This window comes from Helicoverpa zea, chromosome 7, assembly GCF_022581195.2.
Source record: "Helicoverpa zea isolate HzStark_Cry1AcR chromosome 7, ilHelZeax1.1, whole genome shotgun sequence".
Lineage (NCBI taxonomy): Eukaryota > Metazoa > Arthropoda > Insecta > Lepidoptera > Noctuidae > Helicoverpa > Helicoverpa zea.
The window spans coordinates 3,646,355-3,672,787 of NC_061458.1; the positions used below are offsets into that span (position 1 = coordinate 3,646,355).

Consider the following 26,433-nt stretch of genomic DNA (forward strand, 5'->3'; position numbering starts at 1 on the left):
TTGTGCATGTCTATTGCTATGACATCTTTGAAATCAATCAATCAATGATGTCAACTTGTGCGTGGTACCTTTTACTTATTTTGTTTCCGTCTCATTCCTGAATTACAGAACTATACAATGTTTAATAAATACAATTCATTATATTTCTATAGCTAACAAACATATAAGCTTTATTATAATAGGCACATATAAATGGGCTTAGTAATCAGTGTCCATCCCACAGATTTCGGAATCCTATCAATTTAATTAACTGCCAAATGTAATATCCGCTAATATGATTGGTCGTTGTTATTTTAATGAAGTAATCAACACAAATGGACAGCAGAAGATTTGTGTTATTAACGTTGATTTGAATTTAGGATGCTTATTTATAAATACTGAAAAATATATCGTGATAATCATGAATAGTGATCGTGTCGTAGACATTATTTAATTTTGATTAATTCAATTCTTAAATAATTCAACAAAAGGGAAATAAATATTAATATCATACTTTATATTGTTTTCAAACAAAATAAAATGAGTTCAATAAAACCCGTATAAAAACTCCATAGTTTATGCTAGTATAGGAGTCACGAAGTCTGCCTGTGTTGCCAACAAGAAATTTTAAATTATAATCGCATGCTCTGAACAGCAATATAATGCACAACACTCGAGATCACGTCCTAACTATGTGTTGGCAATTTCATCTACAATTGAACTAGATTCAAACACATGTGTTATTATGAACCCCTATTTACTGAATAATCGATTAACAAATAATTATGTGCATAGTAAGTAGTTTAATTAAAATGCATCCAATTTAGTAGTTGATATTTTTATTTAATCTGTTTGTTTTCTAGCTGGATAGTTGCTATTTGTACGCAGTATTTAAATATTCAATTAGTTATTTATCAATTCAAATCCGTATACAAAATGAAATACAGAAAAGTGCTTACATCGTAATATTTTTACATAATACTTTACATTCACATATTGTTATATACCTCTCTATATGTGAAAACAACCCCTTAAGAACATACCCAAAATTCCCGCATCCTCATTGGCTGTCACTGTTTAGGAAGCATTCGCAGTATCCACTACTTGTGCCATCTAACGATCAAGTCAAGTTCCGCAGTACAGTTTGCATAAACTGGCCGGCAGAAATGGGCACCATGACATTAAAAAAGATTAACGACATATCTCTGGCCTGCTAACGAGCTCGGCCGGCCGATAAGTTTGTCTCTGGACTGCGAATATGTCAGCGTAATGGCGCGTTGATTAAGTGATGACGTCATAATTAGGTAGGCACTTTTGCTTAGACAAGAAACGAAAAAATAAACAGGGCAAAAATAAAAACATAATTACAAAACGTAGTAAAGTACAAATATAATATTGGCGTATATTTTGGCCTTTCCCTGAACTTATCATCTTCCAAGCCCTTTTCCCAACTATACATATTAGGGTCGGCTTCCAATCTAACCGGATGCATCTGCCAGTGTTTTGTAACTTTACTTAACTCATGTTTTTCATGAAAATAAAACCCTTTCTACCACATTTGCTGATCATTCTCTCCTACATCAAAGTATGCACTAAATAACAATCAGTCCTCTTCTTGCCAAGATTTCCTGTGGGCACAGACTTAAGCACCACCTTAGATTTGACGCAGACATGGAAATCTCTCAAAGCGTTTACCTTCAGCATGGAGCACAACGACTGGTTTAGTGGTACATAGAGCTACGTTTTGACACGGGATTTGAGTCAACTTCTAAAGGATTAGTGGAATAATTTGCTGTAAGATAATCATGTTATACCTGAAGATAGTACCTATTCATTAGTTGATCCTTTTCAAGTGTGTACTTTTGACTGAAAAATTTAGATAAGTACCTATGTCAGTTTTTTATTGAAATTCGGCTATAAGATGGCGACTATACCGCTCAAAGCTCATATATATATGGTGATTTGAAACTAATTTTCACAAACCTGTTAGTATTTTCAAAAACAATTTACAGTAACCTTACAAACATTTATTTAGATCCTTAAACATAATCGTAACTCCACGAAAACCCACTTAGTATCTTCTATATACAATAAATAAGCATTTACAAGGAAACGGCCCTTAATTTAGGTCCTATCTTCCTCATCGGGCCATCAAACAATAATCTTTGCCTATACAAAGGGATTACGATATCTTGTCCATTAAGCGAGGGCTTTGCTTCACTGTCAGCGACATCTATTGATATAGGGGCGAAACTCTTTGGTTAAGAAACAATGATGAATTTGAGGAAGATATTTTTTGGCTATACTAACAGCCAGTTTCTTCATCAAAAGTAAAAGCCAAAGTAATGTCATAAAGTAAAAGTAGCGGTCCTATCCGTTTTTTCAAGGCTAATGTAACAGCAAAACTAATAGATAAAACGAATTTGACCGTTACTTTTTTATGACATTACTTTGGCTTTTACTTTTAATGAAGAAACTGGCTGTAAGACAGCTAAAAATATATTAAGGCATTATAGTTCGGCCATTCAGAGAATGCGTTCCTGACACGTCGCGATTGAACTGACGACGTAACTACATTCATTGATTATTGATATAATAATGTTGTTTTAATGCTCCTCAATTGTTAAAACGGTAAACAACCAGCAAAAATACATTATTATATCAATAATCAATGAATGTAGTTACGTCGTCAGTTCAATCGCGACGTGTCAGGAACGCATTCTCTGAATGGCCGAACTATAGGTGCTTTAAATTGAAATTTTTAACTGGCATGATGGCAACGGATTTCAGCTCTGCAAAAGCAACCAAGGTACTACTTACTTAATTAACGTATTCATAACACCTCTAACTTGGGTCCCACACCATAACGCTAATAAGTACAAGAATATGTGTGTATGTAACTTGAGTAGAAAAAACCGAATTGTTATAGTTATTTAAGTTTTAGAAACTAGATCGTGATTAATTTTAAAATTCCATTGTAGCGACTAAATGTAGAATCATGCAGTCATACAAATGCTTATCATAAAATAACTGCATAAGAATCTTTTTAATGCTTTTAGTAAGTAAAAAAATCTGGAAAAGATATCCAGTTCATAACTTGAAACTCAGATTCCCAAAGCACGCCGACCTCCCTAGCGGCGTCAGCGTGGTCTGCTACGCTGACGACACGCTGGTTCTGGCACAAGGGAGGTCGCACCAGGAGGCGGCCGACATAATGACGCGCGGGCTTGCGACAGTCATCGAGAGGATCCAGCTGCTGGGCCTGGAGGTGGCCTTGCACAAATCCGAGGCCATGTGCTTTCATGGGCTTCGGAACGCGCCACCTTCAGGCTCCCAAGTCACGGTGGGGGGGGTTACCATCGGCGTCGAGAGGGCGATGAAATACCTGGGACTCGTCCTCGACGGCCGGTGGAACTTCGTCGAGCATTTCCGACGTTTGGGCCCCAAACTGGAGAAGGCAGGTGCTGCATTCAAGCGGCTCCTGCCCAACCTGGGAGGCCCAAACGCCCCCTGCCGTAAACTCTACGCGGGGGTCATGCGGTCCATGGCCCTTTACGGGGCCCCGGTATGGGCACGTTCGGTACGGCCGCGGGCTGTACACTACCTGAACGTGCCCCAAAGGGTGATAGCCATTAGGCTAATCCGGGGGTACCGCACGATCTCCCGCGAAGCAGCTGGCCTGCTTGCTGGACTGCCACCGTGGGATCTGGAGGCGAGGGTCTTCTTGCGCCTGTACGATTGGCGCGAGGAGGCTCAGCGCCGGGGGGAAACCCCGTTGCCGCGGCAAGTTGTCGCGCAGCGGGCGGAGCTCCGGCGCGATCTCATGGTGGCCTGGCGGGAGCGACTGTCGCAACCCAGTGCAGGGCACGCCACCATCGTGGCGGTAAGTCCCCTCTTTGAGAAGTGGCTCGGGAGGAGTCACGGCGCCCTCACGTACCGCATGACGCAGGTCCTCACCGGACACGGTTGTTTCGGGAGGTACCTGCACCGCATCGGTCGTGAGGAGGCGCCCGGGTGTCACCATTGTGCGGACAGCCCCGAGGACACGGTGGACCACACAGTCCAGGTGTGCCCCGCATGGGAAGGGCACCGCCGGGTCCTCGTCGAGGCTTTAGGCGGCGGCGACCTCTCGCGTCCGGCCCTGGTTCAGGCCATGGTCCGGGGCGAGAGGGAATGGGATGCCGTCGCCTCCTTCTGCGAAGCGGTCATGCTCGAGAAGGAGGAGGCGGAACGCCAGAGAGTTCGCACCTCTCATCCCGGCCGCCGCGCTGGACCAGGTAGACACCATGGGCGCCGGGTGTCGCGAGATGACTCCCGGCCACCGTAGGCGTGGGTCTGTGGACGGTGAGTTCGGGTGGCTCATCGTCCCTCTGTCTACTTAGACGACAGACCCGTGTCGACGGCGCGCGTTGTTCCACGCGCTCCTCAAAGAGATGTCAGCAACCCCAGCGGGGCCCAGCAGGGCCAAGGCCTGCCGGGGCTGCGGGTTGTTCGAAAGAGATACCGCGGCCCTGGTACATAAAAGGCCTATGACGGAACACGACGGTTTTTAGTCAGTAAGAGTCTGACACTCCCTCAACGCTGCTAACCCACAGCGGGAGGGGTCATTTGATGATTTTTGACGTCGGAAAAAAAAAAAAGATTCCCAAAGCACACCTCATTAGTCCAATCTCATTCAAACTTTGAATTAAGTGGTTAGAAATATCTCCGTCCAATAAAAAGCAAGACAAATGAGAAAAATGTCACGGATACCGTTATCTTCGGTTAGTAAACAAAAACAATTTTTATTAAGGAAGATCTCGGCGTTGTTAAAGGAAATGATTGATTACTGTTTGGCGAGCAAACCGTTTGGCACAATCTTACTTACGTGGAGGCTTCGCTCCAGGCTGTCACTGTATCGCTGGAAAAATAACCAAAAGTAAGAAAGAAGAAGATAAAATAGGTGTAGATTTATTTGGTGCAGTTCTGATTGATAAACTTTTGGCAACAGGATTAAACAGGCCCGTGTAGAAAGAGAATTATATGCTTTTGATAAAGACAGAGTCTTTATTTTTGTATTCTTTGAGCGATTGTGCGAGTTCACAGCTATAGCAGTTTTAAATATGAATAAAAGTCAAGGTACTGAAACGATAAGCTCCTTAATAGAGATAAAAAAGGTGTTAAAGAATACATTTGCTGTTTCTTTTGTGAAGTGTTGGTATTTTTTCTTCTGTCTGTTTTGTTTATGATGAAATATTCTGTTTGCGTATTACGTTTATAAATTATTTTTTCCTGAGATATAAGCTTTATTAGTACAGAAATGTAATCCATTACGATACTTTGGACATTAAACATATTCACCCTAATCCAACAAAAGAAATAACAAAAGAATAGCTTCCATAGTTACATAACAACAAATCAACAGGTGGAAAAAGTTTCCAAGCGTTAAATCAGTAATGCGAATTATTATTTTGCTCAAAGAAAAGAACTCAATAACCAGATACAGCGCTCCTAGTCGGCAAACTGAGTAATATAACAAGTAGTTCCTTTCAACAATACAATTCTCTTGATAAATTGTACCGAGTTCCCACAAACAAAGTGCTTTCGACGAGAACGAGCTGTTTCACCATTTACAACCAACTTTAATTGCGTAATCTGATCCTGTGAGGAGTTTGAAGAAATACTCAGTACTATTCTCGTGAACCCAGTTCGTATTGCAATCTGTTTTATTATTGAAGACTTATTTCGCGCCAATTGATTTCATTTAGCTATACAAAGCGTCCGCAGCTCTGTTGACGTAATCCGATTTGTAGGGAAAGGTTTTAGCGGATGCCATAAAAAGTATTATGAATGTCAGCATTGAATTTAGAAACAATTTATGAATCCGGAGCTCTGTGTCTGCGTGTCGAAGTAAAAGCCGCAGCAACGTTTAATATTTCGCGAGCGCGGATTGTAAGCGTCGCGTTCGCGTGAAAGTATGTTCAGTATAACGTAGAAAGCATTTGAACGAACCCTTGAGATCCTGAGTGGTTGGTTTTGATCGGTGCCGCCGTGCATGCGGAAGCCCCACGGCGCGCCGCCTGTCAGCTCCACCTCCCTCGCAGTCATCGCCTTCTTTTCACTCCATTGCCTCACAAATTCACAATACACAACTTCACTTCCAACCAAAACTGTCAATGGATTGCCAACTTCTCTTCATGTCGTACAAAATATTAAAGCGTAAAGTGGAAGCCCGTAGTCATTTTTATATCACAATTTTGTTATATTCAGTCAATTTTGTGCTGGATGCTTGAGCGTTGGGATTTGAGCCTGTAACAAACAGAAAATAAAATTAAATGAGTAACGTGACTATGTGACGTCGTTTAACTTAATAGTATGCAGTTTATGTGGACTGACATGCCAACTATTGAGCAGTTTAGTAGTTTGAAAGTGAGTAATTATGTTGTTCAGTTCGGCGGCCGCAGTTGCGGGCTTCCGATATTGGAATAGGGGAATAAGATATATCTATCAAACGCTTCGATTACTTAATCACTTCTAACAAGTTGGGTATATTTAGTTTTATGAGCAATCCCCGGGATCTTTTAAATACCCCATAAAGAAGTTCATAAAATAATCTATACTTAGTAGACAGATGCTGTTAAACGGAACTCGAGATTTGAATGAAAATCGATTAACCTATTTAACGATGGTTGCTTTGTAGTGTCGGGTGGTATTATCGGTTTAATTAAATCAATTTTGAATGAAACATACTATTTAGGAAATCGGTGATATTTTGGTGTAACACTCATAGTAATTAATGTTTTGGTCGCATGCCGAATTTGATTATCGCTTTCGTATTATAGTCCTCTTCGAGCGTTGTAAGGTCAATCATTCAGTTCTCTAACATGGAATTCATGAAAGTAAAGTTCAATAAATTGGACATCAGTATCTTGTACATTTTTAATCAGTCACAAACCTCTCTTCACAGAATCATTTAAACTGACTGCTACAAATATAATTTTCATGCAGTATTACACCATGAACTAGGTAAAGAGCAGTATCGTAAACCAAAAGTAATTTTATTCGCAGCGAGGTCAGTCCAACAGTTGAATTATTTTCAGAGCATGATGCAGAGGAGTACGAAGGTCGGCCGTATGAGCTCTCTATGAATCATTTTTCAATTTACTCTTAACACACTGTTTAATGAATGGTTACTTTACTGGTCTATTGGGAGTGGCGTCTTCTTAAATTCGATTAGTGTGTTAAATTAGGTTTTTGGAAGAGTGGGTGGGGGGAAAATTATAAGAGGACTCGTTGAGGCATATTGTGTGTATTATGGCTTATTAATACATGAGAGAAGAAGTAATACATAAAAATATTGGAAGGATACTCCTTATTTCTGATGAAAGATTCTTTCAGCAGACAAATGTTATTCCACGAAATACAAAATAATTCGCAGTATACCAATATGTAGCTCTACCATTCCCTTTAACCAATTGGCCTGTTGTACAAAACAAAATTATCAATAATATTCCAATTACAGTCCAAATTCCAGCAATACAAACACTAACATACAAAACCGCACATGTGGATGGCACCGCTGTTACCAACGGGTTCTAACTGAAACATTGCGGTCAGACTGCAGCCGAACAGCATCGCTTGACAAATGTAAACATACCTCGTGTTATGGTGACACTACGCTGGTTGCGTTCCCAAATTAAATTTTGATGGGGACTTGTTGTGGTCTGATGATCGGGTATTTGGATGTTGCGTGTTGGATTAGCTTTTCCGAGTGATCCAACGTACATATTGCGAATTTTAAAACCACACCCCACATTTTAACGAAAGCCACTTTTAAATGATTGGGATGGTTGGATCTCTCCAAAAAGTGTGACTAGTGTGTATTCATAGACATTCCAGCTGCTATTGATCTCACCGTCATAGTAGGTATTAGGCTACAACAGTTTAGCCCTTTATCCATTTGGTATTTGTAAATCGGCAGCAGCGTCTACGATCGATGATGGAATTTCTTCTTCACTGGTTTCATCGCAACCACAGAGCGTAGTCACATCTTAGTTAGTAGGCTTCGATGCTTGCGGTTGAGAGACTTGCACTATCGCCGGGGATTTAGGCTTAGGCAAAATCAGAACATTGCTACATAGTTGTATGTATTGCGTTTCGGAGAGAATATTGTATCGGAAGATATTGCACATTTCCTGATGCTGTGAAATGTTACCTTAATTTTGCCAATAAATATTCCATCTCCTGTACCAAATATGATGCTTTGAAAACAACATTGAGGTAGATAAGCAATACGACGAGTTTGATCGCAAGCCTGGTTTTTTTCTACTTATTTAATTTGGGGTTTTTATCCACATATATCGCCTCTCTGAATTCTAGTGACACCAAATATAATAATTACTTAGTGTCACATTCAGGGTTATGGCTAGTTATAACAATTTATTTTTTCTATTTCACCTTTCTTCATATAACACGAGTATGAGGTCCGTAACTACAAGCCTAACAAACTTACAACAGCAATTTAAGATACCGTTCCTCACGACGACAATTAGATTTATAGGCTACGCATTACCCAATCAACTTTTAATTGCTCAATTGTCGTACGTATGTACTGCGAGGAAGTACGGTATACAAGTACCTATCATATTTGTTTTGCTAGGAGTAATTACATCGCTACTAAAGCATTTCTGTCGGTGATGTAAGAGGCTAGGAAAGGTTATCAGGTTGATGAGCAAGGGCATCCTCCGTGCATTAACAAGTGACATGTTAACTACTATTTTAATTATGCACACGCTATCTTTGAACATTACTATTTGCAAAATAGTAGTAATATTTTGTATGAAGAGTATACAAATTGCACATCATCATAACATTTGATCAAACCTGTAAATGTTGCAAGGACCACATATTTATTATCTGAACCAATAGACGAACACACGGCCAACGACTTAACAATAGGATTTTTTTTCCGCAGAAGAGAATATAACCAAACAAAAGACAGTCACACACACAAATACACATAGTTGTGCAATATAAGCTGTAGGTATATAGGAGGAAGAGGAGATTTCGAGAACAAGGCTCAATATACGTCGGATGTGTGAGTGACGGATGAATAGCCGCGGCAACCACATGTCAGGTCCGTGGATATCATAGGTAGCGTTTCGGAAATTATGGGGAAACGTATGTTGATACGTTTTACAATGGAATCTCCCCTAAACGATGTACTGTGTATGCCTTGTTTGTCAAAGGATATTATTCGTATAAAAGTAACATGTTGGCAGCGGAAAAGGTAAGGTTAAATTGTTTAATTTGATGTGTTTTTCTACCTAGTGAATGCAACGGCAGCACTACGAAATATGGGTAAATATCCATTAGCAAGGCCAGTAGGAAAGATAAGTTTGGTGGAATGAACATACATACATTTCCTGACAGCACATTTGTAAGGAGTATGGACATATATGCACTACTTACTATGCATCAAGTAGTTGACAATAATTATCGTCGATTTTTCCAAACGTAGCAAACGCAGGTATTTAAATATCGAAGAGGTTCTACCAGTAAACTCGTATTTGCCCGAACTAAAGATAAGTGCGCCAGGATAAGACCTACTTCGCCGGATTATCCGACGCTTCGTTTTGAAATGTTTAAGTGATTTCATAAGGAAGTAAGATTTAAATGGTACACTATCTGTTTGAGGTAAAACATTGATTGGTTTGACGTCAAAACTGCCCCCACCGTGGGTGGGACTATCAATTCTAAATCTGTCAAATGCAGCCATTTTTTTCTATAACAGGATTATATTGTTTCCTGGTTTCTGCCCAGCGGCAGGTACCTATACTTTCCAATGAATTTATACAGCATCATGTGAAGGGTAATAACAATATCAAGAAGTATGACTCTTTGTAATATTAATCACACAATTCTTAAACAATGTTCTACGATCGCTCATTTCACCTCATAATTTAATAACCAGAGTCTTTACCAATTCTCAAACACCTGTAAGTAGGTACACTACACCAAAGTCTTCCAAATCGTAATTAGATCTTCAATCAATAATGAAGCATAGGACATTATTGACGTAAATAGATCACCGTCAGTCCAAGAGTCGAGCTTTTAATAGCCGGCGGACTGACTCATCCTGCATTTGGTTAATCGAAGGTTAAATATAACGTTAACATTACACAATGTTTATAAGTCTGCGTACATGCTGATGTAAGTCATTTATTTTAAAAATATTTGGCTACCCTGCTTGACCGTGGTCAGATATTTTTAATGTTTCGCTAAAGATTGTGGTGGTACGTAGGGCAGTATTACCTGATGATGTCATCAATCAGACTGAAGTAATATACTACAGACCTACAAATAAAAACTTAAGACAAAATATTTATTCACAATATGCCCGAGTAGCTTTTGGAGATCTTTACCTGGCCCTAAAGAAGCTTTTATTATTCTGTTTAAGTTTATACAAAAATATTGTGTGTAATGTCTTCCTTCCTTACAAATTCAGAACTCGCGATATGGTTCGTATTCTTGCCATTTTTAGTTTTTCTTCATTTCTAGTGAGAAAACCAGCCGTACCTATATTTGTACAACTTCAGATGAGCCTTATTATCAGCATGTTAACAAGCAATGTCTATGTACAACATTACGGAGATCGCTGTAACAACCGACCCGTGAAAGTGGAGTGAGCAAACTCATTTTCGTATTTTTAATAGTGGTGAGGATTAATTAAGATTAAAGTCGACGTAAAATTTTAAATTACAATCTGAGTTAACATTGGCCGCTACATTTAATTGCTAGTTGAAACTTTTAATGAAAATTGTGCTAATTAGTTATGGACCTAAAGGTTTATGTAGTCTAATCCAACAGATTAAGGAGATTAACTTTTTTAGCTTCTCATGATCCCATGCTATTGGCTTTTTATATTACGGGATTTATTCTGGACGAAGTCTTGCGATGATTCTTATAATAACGTTGGTACTGTATGTAAGCTTTAATAGTTTATGGTTTCAACAGAATTTTCCAAAATAACTCCACATTATCCATTTTCCATTACCAAAAAACAAAATAACCATAAATACCGACAACAATCGCGGAAAGTAAAATAATAGCACCGCGTAACAAAGGTTTAATAGGGCGCATGTCGTGGTTTCTGTAATTAATTAAATTGACCCTTACCCTTGGACCACAGAAAGCACCCGAACACCCTCCACGCAATCCAATTTGAACCCTAAATCTGTGCATTAAAATTTGTTTTCCATATTTCGTGGAAGAATTAGGAGTGTCCAAGAATTCCGAATTTATTAGTTCGAATGGCTCACCTAGTGATTCCTAAAGGGCCAGCTATTAAGGGAGTCGGTTTATCCCCCTTAGATCCTGGCAACATGTTTAGTGTTATTAGAGAAACATTTTCGTATTTCAGCGTTAATTTAACGGTCCAAACAAATCCAAGGTCCCAAAAAGTTTGTAAGCCAATTAATAAATGATTAGGTGAGTCATTTGGGCTTATACAAAATTATGTATAAACGTGAAGTTTGACTTCGTGGGAGGTCTGGTTGGCTGTTGTGAAAGCTCACATAGTCAACAATGCGATAACTAACGATACGCAAGATATAAGACTGTATAGACAACTCAAATTCTTACAGATTTACTAACAAGCCTTGTTCAAGTTAATCACTCAAACACATAGCTTCTTTGTTGCTTTCATTTCTTTGATCTCATTACAAATCAATATTATTCCTCTCCATTTCGTATCAACAAAAAAAAACTGTCACAGTACCTGCTTCATTCTCGTGTTACACTACTCCACTATTCTATCCAATTTAATGTCTACAACTTAATATACACCTTCATCCAATACGGTGAGGACAGGGGGGGTTGCGGCGAGGGGCCCTGGGACCTTGATTTATTCCAGACACCTTATTCGATCCCAATTTATTATTCCCACGGTACAATACCATGTTTAAACATGATACACAATATTGTAAGGGTCCTGCTCGAAAATCTGTGTACACTTGTCTCACCTTGTAAGGTATGTTCGTGGTTACATCATTATTTTGGATTCTGATATACAATATTCAGATGAAAGGTGTTTACCCAAAAACAATATTAAAGATTTGTAAATTAATTTATTTATTTATTTAGTACACTATGGAGAACTTACAGCTAAACAAAAACTAAACAATAGAAGGAGACACAAAAGACACAAATGGTTACTGAGGTGTCTTTTCTATTTTTGCAATCACCTCCACATAAGCCAAAGTTTATCCTTTAAACATTGAATGTGTTACTAAAAAGAATAAAACACAAGTGTTGAACTTGGGTCAAGTTTCAATAAACTTCGAACTTCAGGTCCAGAGAGCAAGCTAAGCTGTTGACTCTTTCTTTGTCAATTTCACGCCACCTATAAACTCACCGAAGCACTTCTCTGTATGTGCGGTCAATAAGTTGAAAACCACTCAAAGTCGACAAGTTCCAAGTCTAGTGAAACTTCAATATTAAACTAAACCACTAACTGCACCAACATTTGCAATATTTACCTAGCGTTCAGAACCAATTCATTTATAACCATGTTTAGGTAACCTTAGAGAAGCATCTCATTGAACAATATCTGTTTTGTTCTGTTACTCTCATCTCTATAAATTTCGCTAATGGCTCCCATTTTAAAACATTCTTTCACTATAACACCCACACATTCTCAATGATATGTTATTACAGATGCTTCCGAACTTTCTGAAGTTAAAGTTTTAAAAATTACGTTCAAACGTACACCATGTGGCTGGTCTATAATGTTGGAACTATCTAGGTCAATGTGATTGCATGAGCTACCCGCGTTCGTAAATATCTGACGCTGATACCGTGGACTGGCCACCTAGGAACGTTCAATAGTATTACGTCATCCAGTTATAGTTTTCGTGAAGTTAAAGTCTCGTAACAATTTTACGAGAGGTCAGTATGTTTCCAGCTAGACGATCTTTCAGATCAGCATATGAAAAGTCTTTGTATATTTTCTTTGTTCAAAAATACCCCGCGTTTAGTAGCTGTTCTTAGTGATCACGTAAGAATGGATCTTCCTAATTCCATGAATAAGTGCATCATCTATGAGACATTTCTATTGATAAAGCTGGCCAGTTCTCAAAGTTGATTATTCTAAGATGTTCTGAATCATCGTGTGACCCATGCAATTTAGAGTCAGCAATTTAGTATAATTACGTAATAGGTAAGAAATAATGAGATCTGCTGGTCGTTACGGAGATCAGGTAATTATGGTGGAAACAAGATGTCGTTAAGAGGTTGACCTGCCTTTGTTTGTGAAACTGCTTAACAGTAACTAGCTGTCATTAAGTACATTAGAGGAAATATTAAGTTTGAAGAAAATCCGTGGACTGGTGGAAGTTTGCGCTAATTTTTGGGCCACGTTCAGCTGAAAACAATCATAAAAAATTTTACTCGACGTTACGTTAATCGACGTGATAAGTTGTATTTGGGTATAGATCGATCGATCAAAACAGTATTTGAGAAAGAATATTTAAAACATTTTAACGGAAAAGCTTTGTCCTAATTAATGGTTGAACAAAACGGCTCGATACTAATTAAGTCATCATTTAGTCCCATGAACTGTTTAATAAATCAATAATCTCCCAAGTTTCGATACTGCGGGCTATTTGAGAAAATGTTGATTTATTACTGACTTATTTGCCGGTAAAGCGAAGTTACATTAAAATTTTAATCGTCTTAAGATAAACAAATATAAAAGTGAACTTTTGCAGCGCTGTCGACTAATAAGTTTCGAAAATAAGTATTTGCAACTTCGGTTGTAAATACTGTACTTTGGAGGTTCGGTGCAAAATTAAGAGGTTCATTATTATTTCGATTGGTATGACTAGTTTGTTTGAATTGCGAGAATGTGTAACTTTGAATGTTTACTGATTACAAATTATTATAAATTTTATCTAGGTTAAATGTTTACGCTAAACCATTTTCGTGTGAAAAAGTAACAAACTTCCATAAACATCCAGACTTCGTGTTTACAATATGAATAGGCTTCACTGTAGAGACAATGACGAGATAGTTCAACAGCTTTTTTAATTCTGCAGCAGTCATTTCATAAAGCACGAAGCCCTTTAGCACGAACGGACAACAATAATAAACCAAACGCAGTAGTTTTGTAGTTTTTCCGTGCTTTTCGTTTCATTTCCCTAGCCCATATCTCGCGAACTCGCGACCCAGTAACAAAAGCCCGCAAAATGTTGCGGGAACGGATGCTCGTTCATTCAGTGGCCCTGAATTTATGGCTGTCGGCCCACTAAATGCATATTCTACTCAAATCGCTAACATACTTTATAGCGCGGCTTTCCGCTGGAAATATAAAACGCGACACTTTTCATTTGGCCGGATTTACAACGCGGGAAATGCTTGATATATATTTGCACATACATGTATGTGTGTAACACATATACACGTTTACTTAGTGAGAATGAGACTGTATTATTGCTCAGACATATTTGCTACACATTTTCACATCTGAGTGTATAAGCTACTAACAAGATTCCTGCTGTATTAAAAAAGAAGAAAAAAATACATTTGAAATAAATGAACCGTGTCCTTCAACAGGAAAATTGGGGTTTCAACGGGGAAATGTTACACAGACAAAATGGGGAAATGAGGAAACCGGGAAACGATACAGAGTAGCATTCTAACTTCTCAACATTGAGTTAGAATTGTGCATTCGGTACTTAGCCTTTGTGCACTCGAAATAGAAGTTTTCGGATGAATTGGCTCTAAATGTTTCAAAAAGGCTGTTCATTAAATATCCATGGAACCAACTTAAAAAAGGAAAGTTCAAATTACGAAATCAATCAGAATATTATACCTAATACTTGGCAGTATTGTCTTTTTGATACTCCAACCAATGATAATGGTTTTAACCCAGTACTAGAATATAAGATACACATATATATATAAATGTTATATAGAAACCATTGACATATATTCTAGCGATAGACAAGAACATCCATACAAATAATTTACCCGCTTATGTCGTCTGTTGACATCTCGATGACGTATTGTGACATGTAGTCATCCTCATTGATGTTAATTGCAGAAGTGTCGCTCGTATTTTGCCTACATTTTTCATTACTCAAAAAGTTTATATCTAAGTGAATTCAAAATCATGTAATATATCAAAAAGTTTATTTATATCTAATTGAATGCAAAATCATGTAATATATTAAAACCAGGAACTTATTTTTAGGGTTTTTAATATTAATTACGATGTTTTTTTTTCTTAAGAGGGCTATCACAAATTTTCGCGAATTTAATTATTTTTTCTTGAAAGTAAGAACATACCATGACAAAGTGAAATCTGTTTTCATTGATATTTTACCTACTGCCAGTTTTATGGCACATCTGTTTCTGCACGATTTTCTTAATCCATAATTTAAGATGGCGGGCGGGAACAAATTAATGCATATTTGTAAAATTGAATTATAAATGAAAAGTATGATATACAAGCGTTGTAATAGCATGAACAGCGTGTAATTTTACTAATTTGACTCTCGAATTAGTTTATATGTGTAAGTTTATACCTTGATATGTATTTTCTATTTTATAATTGTCGTTTCATAGACATCCATCTGACGCAGGTGTCAAAATCGCTCTGATTTGCCATTTTGGGCACTGCATAGTCTGCACTGCAGTTCAGTGTGGTAAGCTTTTTGTTCGGAACGTTCTATCTAGTACGTAGTACATATATATCGATGATAGAAACCAATACCTACCTTACCTAATCATGTAACATCCAATAATCCCTATATTGATCTAAGACATAACGACGTGTGGATAACTCAGTCAACTGAGACCGAAAACTAATAACTACCAAATTCTGTAAGTTTCAGGCTATTTGTACTCCCTCAAGTATTTAAAGGCCTTTATACAAAGTCATGATAGGATCAATCTTCAAGTATTATTAGGGATGTTTTTGCTTTGGACTCAAACATGACTTTTGACAATGCCTTGCGTCATCGACCCGAAGTTGGTTTTAGGGATACAAAAGCTTTTTTATAGAAGAAATATTTTTTTAAACTTACGTTTTTACTACTATATTGTTTATCAATCTAAGTAACTAATGGTACCTATTGTATTTGTATTTCGATACATTTTTAAGGAAACAAACACTGGTTTTGAGATCTATACAAATACTTCTTCGAACACAGAATAGTCCTGACCTTTCTCTCTTTCATTTTATTTGCTCAGAGTCAACGAAATCTGAGTACCTCCTACTTCAATATTGGCATATTGATACAATTTGTAACATAATAACCATATTGTACTGTACTTAAAAACACTCCCCGTCCCATGTCAATTTACATAGAAATGAGAAGCCAATAAATATTATAATGTCGACATTATTATTTACATACCTGTCGTATGTTTTCTTTGTTTACTTGTCTCCTTTGCGATTCTGTATAGATTGTATTAAAAGCTAATAGGGATATCGGATTATCTGTTATTTTCTTAGTTAATATTTTCTCGACTTTTTATAGAAGTATTGACTTTCTTTCTTTCTTTATTTTTTAGAAATTAACTAACCGTTTCCTTTTTCTCTTATGTCAAAACAGAAATATTTACGCCTCATACCAATATTTCCAGGAACATCCCGCATTACCAAAAAGACACTAAAAGCATTATTCCCACATCAAACCATACATACATTTTAAAACACTAACAGTCCAACATTGCATGTCATAATGAGTAACAGTTGGGTCACTATGCGCTTTTGTGGTATTAACTGCACTCAGCTGGCGTCTCAAAGAGCACTTTGTTGGTCCAAGATAATATTAGTAAGCGAGCGAAGTACCGAAGTACCTCATTGTACTGAGCATTGAGCTGTTTACAATACTCTTCTGAGCTCACAAAGTTGGTAATTTTCAAACGATTTTGTTTAGAGAATGTGACAGATTCAGTCTTAATTTTGCTTTTTTTTTGTTGCATATGTCACCGTAAGATTACAAACATCGTTAGATTACAATCTATCTCGAGAGATTGTAAACTGTCGAATTATTGTAAACCGTAACACCTGATTGCAATTTAACGCATTATTTTTCGCTATATTATAATCTATCGATGAGAAATTGTCAAATTTTCAACTGTCCGAAAGCTCTCCCTGATTGGTCAGTCTTTTTGTAAGATCGAGAGCGATGTAGAGCGGTCAAATTGTCAACTGGCGTAGAACGGAATGCATCTTGCGCGCTGATTGGTAGAACGTCAAAAAAGACAATGTTCTTTGCAACTCCCGGTGTCACAGCTCTTTGACGTGCAAAAATAAGTGACGGTTTAATTTTTTATAAAATCAAAAATTGTACTTAATTTTTAAGACTCAAATTACACACAATTAAAAATTGTATTAAAAATTGAAGTTAGTGACGAAAACGAATCGCTGCAAAACCGACTCCACGTAGTCTTGTCTGCCCTACCCCTAGAGTGCAATTCAAAACCGCGTAGGCGCGGAGGGGCGAGGCGGCCTGCGAGCTGAGGCGCAGGTAGTTTCAGCGCTCGCCGCCGCGGCTGAGGCTGGCCGGCTCCGCCGGCCAGCAAGCCGAAGCTGCGGTGGTGAGCGTGAAAACCATCTGCGACGATAAGCTCGCATGGGACCGCCGGAGCCCCGCAGCGCCGGAGCCGTGACAGAAGTTATGCTTGCTGCATGTTGCATGCTTACTTCCATGCTGGGTCAATTAATATGGGATGTGTTATATTTTAAACAAAAAACTCAGTAGGTACGAGTTAAAAAATTAGAAGGTAAATAAATATTTTTATGATGTCATTTAATAGTATTTAAGAAGTTTACTGTTAGAATGCATGCTACAAATTTAGATGCAAAAAAATAACCATCATGCTGAGTTGTATTTAGAGTGGAAGATAACTCGTGGCTAAGATAGTATTATTTAGATGCTCGACGCTTTATTAATTGTGGCTGACTTAGTAATTTAGAAGGCAACATACATTTTTGGGGGCGAATAATGATATTAAAAAGAAGCCTGTTTAATTAGCACCCCTTTTATTTTATTTTTAAATATTAGTTTGTATTTGAAGACAAAATACCTAACTGTATTTTTATAAGAGTTATTTTTATATAAATTACGAGATGATATGAATAGGAAGGGAGTGAGTGTCAGTATGACGAGTGACAGGGGAAAATGGAAGAAAATGACATATTGCGCCGACCCCAAGTAATATTTGGGAACAGGGCAGGAGAAAGAAGATTTTTATATAAATTTAATACTTGAAGAATTTTTGAAGAGCATTTATTTTATTTAACTGACACCTCTATTTCATTCCTAACTCTACGGGAACTCCATGGGAACAGAACGGCTGGTCGTGATTGGTCGATCTTACAAAAAGACTGACCAATCAGAGAGAGCTTTCGGACAGTTGACAATTTGACAATTTCTCATCGATAGATTATAATATAGCGAAAAATAATGCGTTAAATTGCAATCAGATGTTACGGTTCACAATAATTCGACAGTTTACAATCTCTCGAGATAGATTGTAATCTAACGATGTTTGTAATCTTACGGTAACACATATACCTATGGGAAGAAGACCAATAAAGCGTTGGAGAGAAGACTTGGATGGCTTCTTCGCGGACGGTCCAAGAAAAGCTTCCAACAGAAATAGATGAAAATGGTGAATGATCATGATGAATGATCATGATCATTACATTCTCATGTCCAGCAGTAAGATGGTCTAATTTTATTGTTACATTGATATTGGTAACGGTGTTTCCAAAGCAATTGCAATAACCATCAATGTGGAATTGCTGACACAAGACATTTCAGCTTTACACCTACGTTCTGCAGATGTGATTGTGCTGTCCACAAATGGTTACACTTACAATCAGGGTCGAAGTTACAATATGAGACTTCTGACAATTTGGATGGCTATGGTCTGCATTTTGACAGTTGAGCATATGAAGATTCGGAAACAAATGACGATTGCAACAGCAAATTTCAAAGTATTAGATAGTTCAACTCAGATTTGCGCGCGGCCCTATGTGTGCGTCGGCTTGTAAATATACAACTTTCATTCGTGTGACAGTGACGTCGTCCGAGCATGACGTGTTCTCATCGCTTTTTGTTATGGGTACAGTCGTTTACGAAAATGTCTAGTTCTTCACGGAGAAAATGTTTTAAGGAGTCAGGTAGCGTTTCAAAAAATGAAACAACATTCAAAGCTTTTTATTATTACATTTTACAGTTTATAATTATTTTCTCATACGGCTTTTCAAATTGACATTGACAGTATCTAAGAAATAAATGAAGTGAAATATCTAAGATGAATTAAATACTCCTTACATATTTTCTAGCTCGGGGTACGCGGACAATAAATAAATGTGTGGACTAAGAATGTAAAAGACCTATAATTTAGTATAATAATGGAAACAAAATGTGTGGGGAATTTTAAAAAATTATATTGCTTCGCTTATGCGAAGCAATATAATTTTTTATATTGCTTGCATTGCTTTTGTCGACCAAAATAAGACGGAAATAATGAAACTCATAAATGAACGTTTAAGTCAAATTGATGAAGGGATGTTGGGTAATACTTGTCGACATGTACAAAAGAAAAAAGAAGAATACTATAGACGTTTTGACATGGAGTCAGAATTTATAATTAACATTGGTGAAAGTAGCGAATCCGAAAATTCATCATTTGATTTTTCAAGTAGCGATACAGAATCATTATAAATAAATAAACTAAATTACGTAATAACTGTACTTTAAACAGCCGTATACAACCCCTAAATAACTATATTTGTACCCGACTGTACCTCTTGTCACGCACACAAAGTCACTGTATATGTACAAGGGTTACCCACACATAGGGCCGCGCGCACGACTGAGTTGAACTTACTATACAATTGCTCACGTCATGTTCCCTTTGTCATTGCCATCAAATACTATAGAAAAACCGTGAATTTTGAACGTTGTTCCGTAAAATGTTGTTCAGATAGGTTTATTGGACTGGTCCGGCCATTTTACTAGGATATTGGTGACGTAACAGCTACACATTTTAAAGTTGCAATTTTATTTCCATTGGAATCTAGCCAAGTCCTCATTTGGTCAGTACTGACAAAATATCCTTTTTGAAATTTATACGTTTTATCATGACGTTTTATAATATATTTTGTGCAATAAATCGGCTAAAATATTATAGAACCATGTTTCATCCTCGACCATTATTCAAACGATTTATATCCAGTACTTTTTTACTCTAAAAACACAGGTCCAAGCCACATCCGTATTGAGAGCTTTGTGTCTTTTATTGAAGTTGGTTAAAAAGGTCACACAAAAATAACAATCGTTTCAAATGACTAATCAGCTGATCAAAGACTGAAGACTTTGAAACAATGGAGATAGGCCTTTTACCGATTCAGTTACATTCAAATACTTAAAAAAGAAAATATTAAATGTAAAGATAGTACCTAGGGACTGTACTGATAGTCTCACAGGGATTTTTCACAACCACAGCGCTGATGCATATTTTCTGTCTGCGAATTTTTTCCCACCACGAAACTGCAGACAAAGCAGGTTCTCGTGACTTCGTTGTTAATTTCGGTTGATAAATGCACTCACATAATTACTCACAAGTCCGCAACTTAACGCTTTAAAAGCTTTAAAAAGACTTTTTATACCTACACGAAAATACCAAAGAATAAATGTATTTTTGCGGTCCCGCTTCAAACGGAGAAAAGCTTACAAAAATAATTGTAATTCTTGAAAAACTACTAGACTATCTGAACACAGAATTCTTTGATACAGTATTAAACAAACATGGCGTATTACTACAGAAGTTAGGAAAAAAATATAAGGGAAAAACGTAGGTATCTTAACGGCAAAACTTCGTAAACAATTTTCGTTAAAATTTTTCAACTGCATAGCCTTAAAAAGAAAACTCTGTCTTGGAAGTTGCAATAAGACAAAAGGAGGTAATACTGTTACTGGCTCGAGTGCCACTGTTTACTAAGTATTCAACTTTGTAAAAGGTAAAAATAGTATACAAAAATGTTTTTATGTTATTAAGTATAGTGTTACGATTCAGATTTTTGTCCATTTCCAAGGACATTTCTGTATGAAAATTGACTTCATCACGATTAATTGGACGTTAGCTAAAACAGTCGAACAACATCTTCTTAACTTTCTTTTGAATGAAGACTATTGAAGACTTGTGTTTTTAGACTTTTCTGTTACTGTTACAGCCTTTTTATCGTCCCACTGCTGAGCACAGGCCTCCTCTCACACGGAGAAGGATTCTTTCCTTTTGTTTTTTTGAGGTCTTTCTGATGTAAAGTGCATTAATCATTATAAAATTAGACTTTTTACCTAACAAATTAGTTACTATCAAACCAGTTTTTTTGTCATCCAAAATAATATATTCCGAAATCATGAATCAGTAACAGCCACAATAAATTCGAGGATAAGGCAAAGGGAACCAGAGCTGGCAATAAAAAAACTAAATCCGTCGATAACAAACCCGGGTCGTATCGTTGGGGAGGGTTGAACGGTCAGCCGATAACTAGAGACGCATCTGCCAACAGATTTGCCGGGGGCAAACGAATAGAAGTATAGTTTGGAAGTGTTTAAATGAGTTTATAGTGCAAGTAATAGTAGGTTTAATTGACGGTTATGACCTTCAAATACTCATTTAGGAAGTCTTCTTTTGGTGTCTAAAATTGATTTTTCATGTTACGTCTTCATGTTACGTGGGTACCTACAGTTGATTGCAAAAGTGGTCCTCATAATGTCTCTAATACACTTTTGCTCAAAGATTTTTTTCTTGATCTGACTATTTCAAAGTCTGCGTTTGAAACAATAACATTTATTTGTCGGAGTATGTTATGGTCTCAGTTCTTTTTTGGGCCAATATTATTTTCATGTTATAATAAAATTAAAAGAGTAACATCATAGGAACACAACCGTGATGAACCAATACCTATTACCTATTTAATTAATGGATTAATAAAATTATCTGGTTATTACTGATGATGGGACCGTAATTGCATCTGACCAATTTAATTTCGTTGTGGCACGAATTTTAAGCTAGTATTCATAGTTATTACCAAAGTACCTAGTTATTTTATTGCACGGATGCCCAAAAATAATTTTATTTCAATTTTACTAATTTAATCGAGTTTCGTGTTGCGTATAAAATATGTATGCCGGTCAGTTCAATAACAAGCACACTATTTTATTTTCAGTATATTTATGTTACTGTGTGTTCATCAAATAAATATTTAAATTAGCAACAGGGTGTTTCATCTTACAACTCGACGCCTACTTATCATTACGATGTAAGTAGCAATAAAATCTTAATTCGGACACTATTCCTAATGCCCAAACTACGTCATCCTCACATAATTGAAACTCGTAAAATGATTACGACCTATTAAATAGTCTAGAATTCGGTGTTGTTCACTACATTTGCATATTATATCATGAAATAGACTGTGTCTCTAATAGTTGAAGTGGCAATATTCAGGTAGGAAATTGTACGACTGAAGTTTAAAAAGCTACAAGATTTTAAATAACTTTAGAGCTAGGTAGGTATTAGGTATTATAGCTTTGTTAACGTTTTAACAATCCGAACATAAGCAGGATACTTATGTTCCACTTACAATGGACTATGAAGCAGGTATATATTTAGGTTTTTCTTATTTACCAAATAAATTACCTGCCGTGTTTAAATTACTGTTCCACTAACCACTTCATTACATAACCAGATGTAACAGCGAAATGACATCCCTTTGCAAGACAAGTCGTACGTGTATGGTCTACCGATAACTGTTCCGGGTTTGACTATTACTTCTTAGTGTGTACAAATAATCTATTCATAAATAATACATAGTAGAGGCTTGTATGTGAGACATGAATCTGCTAGCCCTTAACTTTCCCTTAACTAATCTGTAAGCAATAACAATCACTCTTCCAATACACGGAGTTAAAGTACCCGCTTTAGGTACATTTGAGACCTTTCTACCACAGAATTTTCATCACACAGAAACGCAAACCCCAATTATTCCATACTGAACGAAAAATTCGTCATGTGACTTCGACGTACCTTAGCACTTAAGTACATACGTGCTCACTTCATGAGGTCATCACCATTACATAGGCAGGGAATGCTGGACTGGCAGTGAAAAGGGTTGGGGTCAGCCAGATAAGGCCCCGGACAGTTGGCCCCGTCATTGTCGGCCCATAAAGACCCAACGTTATCAAGATCCTTGAGAAAATTTCAATTTAAAGTGATATTCTATTAAAGATGTTCCTCGTCACTCATCATGGCGGATATTGGAAAGAAAAACTGTTAGACCGCGCCGTCTTCAGCTTCCGCAATTTGTGTAAACGCATTTTTATTTGATTTTGTTACTTTTAAATTCTGTTTCATGTTTTTCTTCACAGGACATAATGATAGTTCCTACGAATTATTTTTCTAGAATAGTCATAACCTATAGCAAAATCCATTGAAAGTAAAGTCTATAGAAGCGTCGACTAAAAACCTACCAAAGATGTAAATGTAATGTAGCGTAGCTCCTGTTTTCCAATAAAAGAAGGCCAATCTACTTCTCTCACTCCTCCACACACATACCAAACAGATAATACTAATTAGTGAGAGTTAAAGTGATCTCAAAGATAAAACTCTAACAGCGCTGCATTCAAATGGAGGAATTACCATCTGTTAAATATCGCATTACATGAATCTTTTAAGGACAAACCAGAATGATAATGTTCAGAATTTTAGAGCAGTTAACCAACGGGAACTGCAATGAGCACAAGTCTCTTTGCAAAAATGACTGCCAGTTTTACGAACGTGGGTGAGGCAACGCAACAAATAGCCGCAGCCCATTTAACTGACAAACACAAGCTGTATAAGCATAATGGTACACGTGACCCTTGTAGGTATTGTGTCCAATTTAAAACATTCTGTAAAGTCAAAATAAAAAGCCTAAGATTGGGTGTCACTGGTGACAGCGAGCTTGCAGCTACGAACAGACGAGAAGGCATGGCAAAGGCGCCTTCAGTTGGTTACATGATCTAAGTTTCAGACTCATTACGTGATTCGCAGCAGTAGGAATGTCTGTCTGTATGTTAATTTGTGTAATTGTATGTATCTTAGACTGCATACGTAAGTGTAAATGCGCAGCGAATGTGCAAGCGCTCACAGCTGACTTTTGTGTCACGGCTGTTAAGGGTGCGTCAATTACTTTAGTCACGCTATGGACCTCCGCTTTTTTACCAAATACGTCTGTTATAAATAGGTCTGTAGCTTCAATTAGAATTGGTTTATTTTCAATAGTTTTTGTCATTTTCACAGTGAAGTGGGTTGGTTTATTGATATCAAGAGGCCTAGTCCCTTTAACATGTAAAAATTATTCTGACTCGGTGCCATATTTGTTTAATTTATTCGTGTTCCATTATGATTATCCATTAACCAAAAACAAAGATTATGTTCATTTAAAAATGCAGGTGGCTTAAAATTCTATTTGGAAAATGCACTTGATCTAAATACTTCATGAAAAGCTCAGGGGCAGGTCATGCAAACAGAATTATATAATAATAAACAAAAGTGACGTGTACACTGTACGAAACAGTGATCCTTTATTCAAAGTGTGGCTTAAATTAATGTGTGAATAGTGCACAGTGTGGCTAATAGGAGAAAATAGATGTTATGCGTAAGTGGTCTGATGTAATCATTAGTAAGTGCATTTAATTTTGTCACGTAATATTGTGAACAGAATTGAATCAATAAAGGAATCATTACATTTTTGTTACGTTTGGGTTAAGGGATAGTATAAAAATAAATAGTCATCAAAGGCAAACTTATTCAGATATTAGAAGCTCCTGGACAATTTAAATCCTTAGAATAAGCTTGTAGTAATTAATTAAATCCAAAAGTAGATAGGCCGATCAGAAATGTTCCTACGAATTGCCAAGGTTAACATCAATGGTAACTATTATAATAATACCAAATAGTATTGCATTTAAAAACCATTAGTACAAAATATATTATTATCACATCACAAGCCCTTTGTAAATAATAAAGAAAGCATTTAGCGCTTCATTCACAAACAGTGACCCTTACTTGACTCCTATAAGTTGCGTGGGAGTGCCCTACAAATGGCTCTATTATTTTATCATTTATTATTTAGTAAACCTTTGTTCGAATAGTTTGTCTTTTGGTGAAAGGGCACCAATTTAAAATAAACTATTGGGGTACAGCTACTTTTATAACTTTACTTGTTTATTTTTTGTATGAATTGTATCCAGTAGTCTTTTGCTCTTTAAACTTAAAAAAAAAATATCAAATTAATGATAAGTACTATGCCTTAAAACGCATATTCGAAGTGCCACAACCCAGATGATAAACTACCATTTGCAAATTAGATTAATGCCTTTTGAATAAGCCCTTAATTTCAGGCCACTATAATTTCAGATTACGAAATCTAGAACGCCATAAAATTCATACTTATACCTAGCTATATGGCTATATACAACATGTAACTTAATTAACGCACATCCTGAAATTAGTTTGTTCAGAATCGATTACTGAATCGATTTATATCATTTTTAATATAGGAATTTTTTTATCCCAAAAATAATTAAAACTACGGAAATTATTGTCATATTAACCCTGTATAGTCATAACAAATTGAAATATTATTGGCTTTTTCCGTAGTTTCGTTATGTTGTGTCGAGTCGAGCGGCGCGCGGCGCGATATTTGCGTGCGTAGTAGTATGACCAAAAAGTTCTCCAAGAATTGGTATAACTAATTTAGTAAATAACAATGCATATACATGTTAAATTAAAAATTCAGTGTATGTATTATGATTATAACATAATATTCTAATTAGGGTGTTTGAGGGTGTGCGTTAATTACGTTACATGTTGTATATACTACAGTTTCATTTCGAGCAATTTGATTAACTATGGCTGAATTTAGAACGCTAATATTAGCAATGACGGTACAATTGAGTTTATGGAGTGTGAGGTAACAATGATTGAATGGACAGAGGAATTTTGATGGGGATCAAATGAGCCTTGAGGAAATGCTTCGTCTGGGGTTTAGTAGATTTCGTCTTCAGAAAAGATGTTGTATTACCTAAATGTAAGATGATGATGAGCTGTAGGATACCTAACGAAGCGTGTGGCATTAGACAAGTTCCTATCTCTAGTAAGCAAAGTGACAATAAGATTGAATATTGGGAAAGACCGTAAGACTGATATGAGAGTAGATTAGATGGAGAGAAATCTGCTTAGACTTATTATACTTACTAAGGTTAACTTTTATACAGGTGCATAAAACGCGGAAACAGATTGTTTTTAATGCAAGACCAAGAAGTAGGTCGCTATCCTGCTACATTTTGTAACTCCTTAAAAAGAAAATCCCTGCTAACCAAACACATAAAGAAGACGGGA

The 26,433-nt window shown here is 36.9% G+C and overlaps 1 protein-coding gene across 7 annotated transcripts in view; it reads right to left on the bottom strand.

Annotated features, from left to right (window-relative positions):
• Window positions 1-26,433, bottom strand: part of LOC124631675 (vinexin) — a 184,541-nt gene that overhangs the window by 154,399 nt on the left and 3,709 nt on the right. For 6 of the 7 annotated variants that reach the window (XM_047166191.1, XM_047166199.1, XM_047166198.1 and 3 more), the window contains 2 exons: window positions 5,971-6,267; window positions 4,847-4,879 (listed from right to left, as the gene is read on the bottom strand). In XM_047166191.1, coding sequence (XP_047022147.1) covers window positions 4,847-4,879; window positions 5,971-6,066 — 129 coding nt within the window. In that variant the 5' untranslated portion in view covers window positions 6,067-6,267. Of the gene's footprint in view, window positions 1-4,846; window positions 4,880-5,970; window positions 6,268-26,433 lie in introns of those variants that run through there. The other variant, XM_047166192.1, reaches the window with a different exon arrangement.